This window comes from Globicephala melas, chromosome 4 (genome assembly GCF_963455315.2).
Source record: "Globicephala melas chromosome 4, mGloMel1.2, whole genome shotgun sequence".
Taxonomy (NCBI): domain Eukaryota; kingdom Metazoa; phylum Chordata; class Mammalia; order Artiodactyla; family Delphinidae; genus Globicephala; species Globicephala melas.
Genome location: NC_083317.1, coordinates 73655340 through 73668471, shown reverse-complemented (window position 1 = coordinate 73668471; position 13132 = coordinate 73655340). Strand labels below are relative to the sequence as shown.

At 47.8% G+C, this 13132-nt stretch overlaps 2 protein-coding genes across 4 annotated transcripts in view; one reads left to right on the top strand and one right to left on the bottom strand.

The window, feature by feature from the left end:
• TMEM44 (transmembrane protein 44) overlaps positions 1-4098 on the bottom strand; it is a 37523-nt gene extending 33425 nt beyond the window's left edge. For all 3 annotated transcript variants that reach the window (XM_030860364.2, XM_030860380.2, XM_070045460.1), the window contains exons 1-2: positions 3800-4098; positions 807-933 (exon numbers count right to left, since the gene is read on the bottom strand). In XM_030860364.2, the coding sequence (XP_030716224.1) occupies positions 807-933; positions 3800-3936 (264 nt within the window). In that variant the 5' untranslated portion in view covers positions 3937-4098. The remainder of the gene's footprint in view (positions 1-806; positions 934-3799) is intronic.
• On the top strand, positions 3935-4429 carry LOC138842644 (translation initiation factor IF-2). Its single transcript, XM_070045375.1, has one exon. It carries the CDS (start codon positions 3935-3937, stop codon positions 4427-4429), a length of 495 nt encoding a protein of 164 aa, XP_069901476.1.
• The last annotated feature ends 8703 nt before the right edge of the window (positions 4430-13132 follow it).

Genomic DNA, 13132 nt, shown 5'->3' with positions numbered 1-13132 from the left:
TATTGGACTTGAGCTAGGCCTCATTATAGTCTATCAGCTAATGACAACGGGCTCCCAGAAGGAAAGGTGATTTGTTTCTGATAGAACGCTGCTCACAGCAGGGTCTAGAACTCTCCAAATCTGTGTCCAACCACTAGGCTCCGCTCCTTCACATCTACCTGGATGGCAAAAGGCCAGGACCAGCCCCCTGAAGTGGGGCCCATAGGTCCTCCTTGGGATATGTGTTTTGGGATAAGCCCCTTCTACACAGATTTGTTTGAGGGTCTAGACTTTGGAAAAACTTGAAACTGCTTCTCACTTGCTCCAAAGCCCACATCACCACCTGGGAAAGGATTCAGACACCCCTGCCTGAGCTGCGGCTGGGCCCTGGGCTCTAAAACCAGTAACAGCAACAATCCCTTTTTACTGGATATCTACTATGTGTCAGCTGGTGTTTTAAGTGATGGGGATATGGTAGCGAATAAAAATTTTTGCCCTTATGGAGCTGACATTCTAGTAGGGGTTAACATACAATAAGCCATAAACATAATGAATAAGTAAAGTCGATGGTATATTAGGGAAAACTAGAGCAAGATGAGGTTGTCTGGAGCACCTGTGGTAGAGGCAGGGCACACTTTTAAACAGGTGATCAGGGAGGCCTTATTGAGAAGGAGATATCTGAGCAAAGACTTAAAGGAGGTGAGCAGTGAGCCACGTGGGTATTGGAGGAGCAGGAAGACCAGCAGGAGCACAAGCCCTGAGGTGAAACTGCCTCGCATGGGGAAGGAACAAGACAGAAACCACTGTCACCTGTAGGCCCAACACACCTGGATGGTGAGCTGTTTGGCCAGAATCGCCCCGATGGTGTCACACAGGCTGGTCAGGAGGCAGCAGGCAGCACACAGCGCCGACTGGTCCCGTCCGGATTTCTTCCCACACCTCAGATAGAGAAGCCTGCGGGGACAGACAGGCGTGTGGGCAGAACACAGAGATGTGAGTTTGGGCTCCCAAAGCAGGTGTCTGAAAAGGGCAATTGTGACTTTAGGTCCCTCAGAATCACCTTCTTCCCGATATTCAGCAGGTGGTTTTGACCTTAGTTTACAGGTGGTTAAAGAAAGGATGGAAAGCCTCCGAGCCTCTGACCAACAAGCCCATGGCAGGAGGCAGACCTCGTGAAAGGATGAAAGAAATTCCTCCTACAGATCTGGCTGCCTCAAGTTCGTGACCCACCACTCAGTGCTGACAAATGAGCTGTCAGCTGTTATGTTTTGAAAGGCAACAGGAGGGTTATAAAAGTAACCCAATCATTGCAGTTTAACTGCAGAGCAGAGTTAATTGCCTGGATTAAAAAGGCAACTGGCTTCTTTGAAATTAAAATGCAATCCTTCTAATCCATCTGTGCAGTGAAATGGCCTGGCTTCTGCCAGCTGCATCCAAACTGATTTCATTTTGGGTGCATGTTCCTCACATACCGGGAGAGACTCCGCTAAGCTGCGATGGCACTCTGGGCTGACCTCCCCCTAGGGGCCCCACTGCTGGCTTCTCTCCCTTACTGCCCGCTTTCCAGCCCCAGGAACAAGCGCAGGAAGGCAGGACAGACTGGAAGGGGCCAGATGTCTCTCTGTCAGCATCATTGATCGGAGCTTGGAAATACTTTATTCTAGATGTTTCCCTGCTCCATTTCTATGGAGAAACTGAGGCACGATTGCAGCTCTGGTTTCACTTCATTTAACCACAGGGTGGTACTCACTCTACATCATTAGGACCATATGGCTGGTTCTGGGCTCAGCCCTTGGGACTAATGAATGAGGACAGAAGGCCATTGGGCTCCCAAACATTCCCCGACCAGCCAGCCGAAGCCCAAAGCTCACAGTGGGAATACCAACTGTTAATTTGGGTCCTGAAACTGTTTCAAGGCCCAGGAGTGAAGACTCCTACATTAGAGACTCTCTGAGTTGGACCCAAATTAGAAATAATTCATTTAGGGCTTCCCTGGGGGCGCAGTGGTTAAGAATCCGCCTGCCAATGCAGGGGACATGGGCTCGAGCCCTGGTCTGGGAAGATCCCACATGCCGTGGAGCCACTAAGCCCGTGCGCCACAACTACTGAGCCAGCGCTCTAGAGCCCGCGAGTCACAACTCCTGAGCCCGTGTGCCACAACTACTGAGGCCTGCGCGCCTGGAGTCCGTGCTCTGCAACAAGAGAAGCCACCGCCATGAGAAGCCCGCGCACCACAACAACGAAGAGTAGCCCCCGCTCACCACAACCAGAGAAAGCCCGTGCGTGGCAACCAAGACCCAACACAGCCAAAAAAATAAAACAAACAAATAAATAAATAAATAGATTTAAAAAAAGAAATAATTCATTTCAACCCTCCCATTTGAGAAAGGAGAACACTGAGGCCTATGGTGAAAGGTGAGTTAACGGCAGGCCTCTGCTTCACATGTGGCGGCTCTGCGTGTGCCCTGCGGCTCTCCGGCCACTTCCCCAGCCCTTAGGGGTCAGGGATCCCGGGCTGACTCTGACCCAGTCCCCACACAGCTGAGGCAAGGCGAAAAGGCAGAGGCTGTGCTCTCAGCCTGGCCACTGGGCATTCTCGAGGGAGCTCCTTAACCTCTCCAAGCCTTAGTTCCTGGAGGGTAAGACGTCTAATAATACTGGCTTTAGAGGGTGGCGGTGAGGGACAAGCGAGATAATGCACATAAAGTGCCTTGTTAGTTCCCATCCTCTGATCTGGGTAGTTTACCTCACAAGCCTGCCCCTTTCTAGTAGGTTCTGGGATTTCGGTTCTCCCCATTTACTCAGGCAAGTTAGTTAACCTCTCAGCAGCTCAGGCTTCTCATCTAAGCGGGGTCAATGACAGTCCCTACCCCATGGGGCTGTGGCAGGGATCAGTGAGTTAACGCCGCACTAGGCCCTCAGTAACTGTTCTAAGCGTCTTCTTATTCCTATTCCAGGGACTGGGCCGTGGGGCTGCAGAATCTCTCCACCAGCGTCAAACGCCTGAGGGGGAACGGGATTGCCTGTCAAAGGCAGCCGGTGTCAGCCTCCCTCAGGGGTGGTCCTTCTCCCCTGCCAGGGAATACGTGGGTGGCACCATCCTCCAGAGCTTGGGACAGGGTGGCAGAAGATCTGGAGACCATCTTTAGCCAGACTTCACCCTTAGAACCCAGGTTATGGGGACCACTTGGCCAAAACACTCCAGGTGTCGGACAGACCAGGGCAAAGTCTGTGGCCAGAGTCGGGTACTAGCCTCCCCTCTTCTCAGCTAAGAGGGCCAGTAAATTGAGGCCAGAAACATTGAGAGACTTGTCCAAGGCCCTTGCCCTCCGCCAAGGGTTGATGGCAGTGTTGGAGCAATAATAATGCTGTTTAATGAGCATTTAGTAAGAGCTTTACCAGTACTATTTGATCCTCCCAGCCGTCCTATGTGCTATCATGCCCATTTACGTGAGTAAAACGGGCCCCAGGGAATCTTATAGCTCGCCCAGCTCACACGGCCAGTAAACGGGGAAAGGCTGACACTAGAACCCAGGACTGGCTGCTTCCAGTCCACGGCCCCGTCCACTGCACCACCCAGCCTCCTCCTGCTGGCTCCCAGCCCAGCCTCCTGTGCGTGGAATCCGGAAAGAAGTATCTGATTTCAGTCTACAGCAAAATGTTCCTCTCGATCCTGCAATTGTGCTGCCTCCTGCATCCTCCCTTTCTGCCCCCTTCCCTCTAGGTTTCCAAGCGCGAGTTGGCAGGGAGCAGCGCCCCATTTCCCCCCGCGGCCGCCCCGGTCCCCGCCCTGGCGCCGCCCGGCCCCAGTCCCCATTACAGCGCGTGGACGGCGATCCAGCAGGAAAAGGCGCAGATCCACAGGCCGAAGGAGATGCAGACACGGTGGCGGGCGAAGCAGTGGTCCAGGTAGTCCCAGTCCCAGAGCGCGGGCGCGGGGCTGGGCGCCTCCCCCATGGCTGTCTCGGCTCCGCCTGGCCCGGTGCCCGCGCCTCCGCCTGGCCGGGGACCCGCGCGCAGCCTCCCCCCGCTGCCCGCCGCCCCGGGCGCTGCCTCCCCGCGCGTCTCCTTCTCCGGTTCTGTTCCTTCGCGGCGGCCCCAGCCGAGCGCACCGACCGCAGGCCGGAGATGGGCGCGCCCAGCTCCGCGCTCCCGGGGGCGGGCGGCGGCGGTCAAGACTCGAGGGAAAAGTTTCCGGGAACGCGCGGCTCCCCACCCCTCGAGCTATTGTCGGGGGTCGGCGGGCGGGAGGCCGCCCCCCAGTGGCGGAAGCCGGGAGCAGCCTCTGCACAAAGGCTGCGCCCCACGCCCCCCAGACAGCGGCAGCACGGCTCCCGCGGACCCCTTCGCTGTCACGCACCCCCAAACCCGGCGGCCAGAGCGGAATACAGTGACCTGCCGGCGCACTGTGAGGCACCTCGTCCGTTCATTAACCCACCATGTTTCCTGAGTCAAACAATACATACTTGGCGCCTGGGGAGCTTGCTTGGGCGCTGGGGATCCCGCGATGAGTGGGGCTTGGTCCAGATCGTTAAAATGGCACAATACAAAGGGTGCTGTGGGAGGCCAAGAAGGAGGAATCAAACGCGCCCCTCTGCATCCTCCCTCACTCTTTTCTGAGGCTGGAGCTGCACCCTGTGTCCCTGTTCCGTTGCCCAAGAGGGGCTCTGGAGGCGACGTCCTCTTACCCCGCGACCCCCGCAGCCAGGGAGCCCCGTGATTTTTGCAATCTGTCCCCTCCCATCCAGCCACACTGCCGTCAGTTCAAGTACACAGGGCTATTGTTCTTGAAAACAAACTATTATTATGATTTAAAATTTTCATTGTTGATTTTAATAACTTTTCTTAAAGGACATGACTATATCATTTCTTTTTTTATTTTTAAAAATAGCTTTACTGAGATCCCATTCATATATCATAAAATTCACCCATTTAAAGTGTACAATTCAGTGGTTTTTAATATATCCACAGAGCTGTGCAACCACCACCGTTATCTAATTTTAGAACATTTTCATTACCTGCCAAAAACCCTAGTGCCTACTAGCAGTTACTCTCCACCCCTCTCAAGCACTCCCAGCCCTAGGCAACCACACATCTACCTCTGTCTCTATGGAGCTGCCTATGCTGGACATTCCTTATAAATGGAATCATCCAATAGTGACCTTTTTGTGACTGACTGAGCATAATGTTTTTAAGCGTCATCCATGTTGTAGCATGTATCCGTATGTTATTTCTTTTTATGGCTGAAAAATAATCCATTGTATGGTTGTACCAGATTTATTTATCTTTTCATCGGTTGATGGACATTTGGGTTGTTTCCACTTTTTGGCTGTTATGAATAATGCGCTGTGAACATTTGTCTACAAGTTTTTGTGTGGACATAGGTTTTCAGTCCTCTTGGTCACATACCTAGGAGTAGAATTGCTGGTCCCATGGTAACTCTGTGTTTCAAGTTTCGAGGAACTACTGGACTGTTTTCCAAAGTGGCTACACTATTTTATTGGTTCACTCATTTAAAAAAAGTTATGACCACACACGGGAGAAATAAAACACTATCTGTCAGGCATTGTGCTAGGAACGGGGGACACATTGTTGAGAAAAACAGATGTTTTTCTACTTCAGTGGAATTTACAGTCCAGTAGAAAAGAGAGAGATATTAAACAGGCAATCGAGCAAATAAAGATAAAATTAAAATATGTTATTAAGCAAAAGGGGCCAAAATTCAAACAGTAACATGATTAAGATGAATTGATATAAAATTCATGCCAACTAAGACAAGATTAAAGGGTTAAATTAAAAATATATGTAACCCAAGTTTCTCATAGTGTATAAACAAAAAATGCTCCTAGTCTGAAACCTCTGCCTTCTGATTCTTTTTTTTTCTTCTTCTTCATCTTTTCTTTTCTTCTTTGTTTTTGCCTTCTTGTTCTTTTCGGGCTCTTCCGGTGTTTGTTCTCTGTGCTTACAAATGGTCATCTCTACCTTGCTCTCCTGTGGGTGCTGACCAGTGACTGCCTAGATCCTGGGTTCCTCTAGTGATGCTGTCTACTTACTGCTCCCAAAGGCAGATCTATCCAAAGATAATCTATTCCACTAATTATCTCACTGAAGTGAGGACACAGCCCACAGTTTTGTGTCACTCTCTCACCAGGCCCTAAGGTTGCCTTATGCTCAGTTTTGTTTTGACTTGAAGATACCACTATTTAATTTGATTCAATCTTTGTTACGGTTTCCTTCTCTCTCAGGCTCAGCATAGACCCTGGGGAGGTGGGCCTAATTTAAAAGTTGCGGGGACTTCCCTGGCTGTCCAGTGGTTAAGGCCCCGTGCTTCCAATGCTGGGGGCATGGGTTCAATCCCTGGTCGGGGAACTGAGATCCCACAAGCTGCATGGTGCGGCCAAAAAATAAAAATAAAAAATAAAAGTTGCTTCAGGGAATTCCCTGGTGGTCCAGTGGTTAGAACTCGGCGCCTTCACTGCCGTGGCCCCGGTTCGATCCCTGGTCGGGGAACTAAGAACCCTGCTTGGCCAATCCTCCTCACCCACCTTGGACCAGGTTTACACACATTAACGTCTTTTTCTTAAATTAGTAGTTAATTCTCCACCTTTTCTGTGACTCCTCTGAGAATCTGAAGAAAACCTCATCCCTGAAAAATAGGAACTTGTGTGCACACCCACACACAGTTTCTCGTATAATCTTAAGGAATTTATGGAACGCCTGAAATTCAACTATGGATTCCATAGCAGGATAGACCCAGACTAAAAATCCCTAGTTTAAGGGTTTAAGTCCTACAGGTACCCTGCCTGAGCAGTTGAGGCAGTGTGGCCCACAGATTGTCGGTATCAGAATCACTCTGGCTGCCTGTCAAAAAGCAGACCTACTAACTGCAACTCCCTGGGCATGTGTCCTTGGAATCTGCATGGATTAGTTTCCTGGAGTTGCTGAAACAAATCACCACAAATGCAGTGGTTTAAAGAAACAAAAATGTATTCCCTCAGTTCTGGAGGCCAAAAGTCTGAAATCAGTTTTCACTGGACCAAAATCAAGGTGTTGGCTGGGCTGCCTCTCCATGGCAGCTCTGGGGGAGAAGCTGTTTCTTGTCCTGCCTCTTCCAGCTTCTGGTGGTTGCCAGCGTTCCTTGCCTTATGGTTGCATTCCTCTGATCAGTCTCTGCCTCCTGCCTCCATGGCTATATTGCCTTCTCCTCTTCTGTGTGTTAAATCTCCCTCTGCCTTTCTCTTATAAAGACACTGTGATTGCATTTGTGGCCTACTCAGGTAATCCACGATAATCTTCTTGTCTCAAGTTCTTTAACTTAATCACGTCTGCAAAGACCCATTTTCCACATAAGGTAACATTTACAGGTTCCAAGGATTAGGACTTGAAATCTTTGGGGACCATTATTTAGTCAACTACACTGCTTTGCACAAGCTTCTTAGGAGATTCTTTTTTTTTTTTTTTAATTTATTTATTTTTGGCTGCGTTGGGTCTTCATTGCTGCATGCAGGCTTTCTCTAGTTGTGGCGAGCGGCGGCTACTCTTCGTTGCAGCGTGCGGGCTTCTTATCGCGGTGGCTTCTCTTGTTGCGGAGCACAGGCTCTAGGTGCACGGGCTTCAGTAGTTGTGGCATGCGGGCTCAGGAGTTGTGGCTCGCGGGCTCTAGGGCGTAGGCTCAGTAGTTGTGGTGCACGGGCTTAGTTGCTCCACGGCATGTGGGATCTTCCCGGACCAGGGCTCGAACCCATGTCCCCTACATTAGCAGGCAGATTCTTAACCACTGTGCCACCACGGAAGTCTCTTCTTAGGAGATTCTTATGAGACACACTAGGTTATGAGATGGCCCTCAGTGGAGCTGGAGAAGCTGCGGGGAGCTGTTCCCAGTCTCTGGATATCTTGGCTCATTGGATGATGCAGTGGGAAGACGTGGGCTTTGGAGAATCTTGACTGGAATTCTCACTCTGCGTCCTTGCAGGTGTGATTGGGGTGAAGCACTGATTCTCTCTGCACAGGAGTATTTTTACCTGTAAACTGAGAATAGGAGTACCTATCATAGAGTTACTGTGATTATTAGACATCCTGCAGATAAAGCATCTGGCACATGTCAACAGTGGCAATTATTATTGTTATTGTCCTTCCTAGAAAGAACCTCAGATCCACTAAAAAAAAGAGGTATAGGGCTTCCCTTGTGGCTCAGTGGTTGAGAGTCCGCCTGCCGATGCAGGGGACACGGGTTCGTGCCCCGGTCCAGGAAGATCCCACATGCTGCGGAGCGGCTGGACCCGTGAGCCATGGCTGCTGAGCCTGCGCGTCTGGAGCCTGTGCTCTGCAACGGGAGAGGCCACAACAGTGAGAGGCCCGCGTACTGCCAAAAAAAAAAAAAAAAAGAGGTATAAAGAATATGTGAAAAGGAAGATCAACAATGGAGGGAGACACAGAGCTCAGTTCTTAGCTCTCTTCCCTTCCCGACCACGTTCCAGGAGCATCTGTCTTCTGTGCTTGTGCATCCCAAGTGAGTTATCTGCAGCTCAGAACTCCCAAACTTTAGACTCACATATGCAACTGCCTATGCGTGACATGTCTTGCATGTCTTAATTGAGCGCATCTAAAACCAAACTGGGTGGTTTTCCTTCCCAAAGCTGCTCCACCGGTGGTCTTCCCTACAAAGGTGATTGGGCGTCCTGGTCCTGAGGGGGGAGGTGCCTGCTCTCCTCCTCTGTTAGGGTGCCTCTCAAGCACGATGAGTGTTGTCCTTCTACCAGGCTGTGAGCACCTTGCAGCTGGGGTTGGTTAGTTCCTACCTGTCTCCCCAGCTCAGTGCCTGGAATATAGTTAGAAAAATATTTACGGAATGAAAATATTGATTTTTAAACAGGCCAGAGAAATGTGATATGTACTTAAGAACATATTGAAAATGCTTTGGGTAGTATAGTCACTTTCACAATGTTGATTCTTCCAATCCAAAATGGTTCTAATGAACCTAGGGGCAGGACAGGAATAAAGACACAGATGTAGAGAATGGATCTGAGGACACGGGGAGAGAGAAGGGTAAGCTGGGCTGAAGTGAGAGAGTGGCATGGACATATATACTCTACCAAATGTGAAATAGATAGCTAGTGGGAAGCAGCCGCATAGCACAGGGAAATCAGCTCGGTGCTTTGTGACCACCTAGAGGCGTGGAATAGGGAGGGTGGGAGGGTGGGAGGGAGGGAGACGCAAGAGGGAGGAGATAATGGGAACATATGTATATATATATAACTGATTCATTTTGTTATAAAGCAGAAACTAACACACCATTGTAAAGCAATTATACTCCAATAAAGATGTCAAAAAAAAAAAAAGAAAGAAAATGCTTAGGTGATACCTAACATTGCATGTGTGGGTACATTGGGGAAGGCTTTCAAGAAACGCATGAGCTGGGCTCTGGAGAATGTTTGCTTTTGGTGGCAAGACCATAGCACCAGTCCTGCAAATGTGCTCCTGGAGGTGGTAAGAGCTTGTCTATGGGCACAGGAAACAGCAGAGGTTCTGCAGTGAGGGGAGATGGGCGAGAGGGGCAGATGGTCCGGTCCTGAAGGAGCCAGGACTTCATCTTGTAGGGAACACTTAGGATGATGCATTCTAACCAACTCCCTCCCTGCCGTTAGGACCCCTCCCAAATTCTTCCAGTACCTTCCATAGGGCTCTCCACTTGATCCGCCCTCAGGAAGTGTCTCAGTTCCTTTACCAGGCTCCTCCAAGGCCCAGAAGCGAATGTTTTTTTTGGCCATGGTCCAGAGTTTGTCAGAAAGAAAAACTAACAAGAGGACCATAGCACACGTCCTCCCTCACAGCTCGTAAACTTGTCCTGTTGGTAGAGGCACTGCGCCCCTCGGCATTATCCTGATGCAGGAAGGGCTGCAGTGGGCTGAGCATTTCTGAGGAATGGGGGGCCAATCAGGCCGTAAATCCCAGCCACTTGTGGTGGTGGGTGGGACAGGCTAGCCGCTCAACTGCTTTTCTCTTCTGAGGACACATTGCCTCCTGCCAGTGTTCTTTAAAATGCATTATTGAGAGGAAGGGCTTGGGGCTACTCCTCAAACAACATTTAAAAAAAGTTCTGCATCGGTGTGTTTTACCTGCTGTAAATACAGAGAAGTTAATTCTAAGAGAATGCAATACTGACCCTTCCAAATCTTTTAAAAAAATTTTATTGAAATAGAGTTGATTTACAACGTTGTGTTAATTTCTGCTGTACAGCAAAGTGATTCAGTTATACATATATATTCTTTTTCATATTCTTTTCCGTTGTGGTTTCACAGGATATTGAATCTAGTTCCCTGTGCTAGCCAGTAGGACCTTGTTGTTTATCCTGGCCTTTCCAAATCTTAATCAGTCCCGTTGTGGACAAGTTGGAGTGTTGTGACTGAAGCAGGTGGTAGGACTGTTGGGGTCCTGGGTTCTATTTAAAACTCTGTCATCAACACACTGTAGGATCTTGTGAGGGTTTCTTTACCTTTTTCCCCTCAAGCTCCTTGTAACATCTGATTGCTGAAAGTCACTTCCTGCATGTCACTCAGAAGCTAGGCAAGGGCTAATGGAACGGACAGATGTTGAGATGTTACATCAAGGAAAGTCCTTTTTTAAAGGGACTTTAAAGCAAGGCAACTCACCTTTTTAAAAAAAATTAATTAATTAATGTATTTATTTTTGGCTGCGTTGGGTCTTCGTTGCTGCAAGGGCTTTCTCTAGTTGCAGCGAGCAGGGCCTACACTTTGTTGCGGTGTGCTGGCTTCTCACTGCAGTGGCTTCTCTTTCTGCAGAATGTGGGCTCTAGGGGCGCGGGCTCAGTAGTTGTGGCGCACAGGCTTAGCTGCTCAGCGGCATGTGGGATCTTCCCGGGCCAGGGCGCGAACCCGTGTCCCCTGCACTGGCAGGTGGCTTCTTAACCACTGCGCCACAAGGGAAGTCCGGCAACTCACCTCTTAAAGCGAATTGAGCACTTGAATATTTGCATTGAGATAATTATTTAAAAGAAATGTAAGTTCTCACTGCCGTTTGCAATTCAGAAAGCAACCAGCATCCTGCTAAGTTCCTACATGCCAGTATGGGAGCTGGATAACCACCCTGCCTAAAAGTCAGCAAAGGCAAAGAGTAAAGACAGAAGCTCTGTGTGTATCTGTTAATCGTGGTAACTGTTTGATTCTGTAGTCTTCTGGTACAATTTTGTCTGTGCATCTGAATGGCTCCTGAGCCCTTATGGCATTTAACTGTCAACTCTTACAACACCTCACTCCCCGATTTTTTATTTTGAAAAATTTCAAGACTACAGAAAGGTGAAAGAATACCTACCTAGATTCACCAACTGTTAACATTTTGCCACATTTGTTTTGTCTCTCTGTCTCCACTCGGAAACATTTGAAATTGCAGGTATCATGACATTTTACCCTTAATATGCATCAGCATGTTTCTCCAAGGATAGTCTCCTCAGAACCACACTTCTATTGCACTGATACAATAATCTTATCTAATATGCAATCCGGGGATGGGGTGGGGGAGGGGAAGTGGATGAAGGTGGTCGCAAAGTACCAACTTCCTGTTATAAGATACATAAGTACTAGGGGTGTGACGTACAACATGATGAATATAATGAACACTGCTCTATGTTATATATGAAAATTGTTAAGAGTAAATCATAAGAATTCTCATCACAAGGAAAACAATTTTTTTCTATTTCTTTAATTTTATACCTATATGAGGTGATGGATGTTCACTAAACTTACTGTGAGAACCACTTCATGATGCATGTAAATCAGATCATTATGCTGTACACCTTAAACTTACATAGTGCTGTATGTCAATTCTATCTCAGTAAAACTGGAAGAAAAAAATGTAATCCCTATTAAAATTTGCTCAGTTGTTCCAATAATGTCCAGTAATGTAGTTGATTTTTTTTTTTCAATTTAGGATTGACTCATTTAGCTGTGTGTCTCTTTAGCCCAGGTCCCTTGTTTTATAGATTGTCCCAAATGTGGGATTCATCTAGTTGTTTCCTCGTGATTATATTGAGGTTAAGTGCTTTTGCAAAAGCAGTACAAGGTGATGTCGTGTACTCCCTAATACACTGCATCGGGGGTGCAGAATGCCAGGGTAGCGTTCCACGGGTGATGCTGAGTTTGATCACTTGTTTAACGTAGTGGCTGCCAGGTTGCTCCATTGTAGAAAGCACTTTCCCTTTGAATTTAATAAGTAAGGGTGGGTGATACTTAGAGGGGTGTGACTATCCAGTTCCACGACGACCTTTCACTCAGTGCTTTCAGCATCCGTTGGTGATCTTGCCTGAATCCTTGATTTCGTTGATGGTTACAAAATGATGATCCTATCATTCCTTCTACGTTTTCTCCCTGGGGTTCTTTTGTAAAAAAGGTTCCCTTCCTCTCCCTTTTTTGAATATTACTATGGATTCAAAAATCCTTTTTAAAAAAACTCAATGGTTTATAATCCAAAAGATTATAAGTGTTTTAATACTGTGTGTTGCCTACTTTAGAAGTAGACAAGATGTATAAATTATAAATGTGAAATTTACCCCTATTCTCCCCCAACTCTGAAAAAAATCTCATCATACTGACCTTTGATTGTTGGGTCAGGCAGGAGTTGACAGTCATTACCTTTAGCAGTTAACTTCTGAAGATGTCACTAGCCACATTCTAAGGGCTTAATAGTCACATATGGCTGTAGTTACGTACTGGACAGCACCGATTATAGAACATTTCCATTATAGCAGAAAGTTCTGTTGAAGAGCACTGTATTACCACATCCATGGCAGCACTATTTTAAAAAACCAAAACCCATTGGGTGATAAGGATGTGTTACTGTAGCTTCATCCATTGTAACGAACGAGCCACTGTGGTATGGGATGTTGACAGTAGGGGAGGCTCTGTGTGTGGGGGGACTGGGGATAAATGGGAACTCTCTGTACTTTCTGCATAATTTTGCTGTGAGCCTAAAACTGGTCTAAATAATAAAGTTTATTAATTGAAAAATTAAAAAAAACCCAAACCTGAGAAACCTCTACAAGCCCACCAATAATAAAACTGATAAATTGTGATATATTCACACCATAGAATACTATTTGGCAATGAGAATGAACGATTTACGATTACACGTGAGAATATGG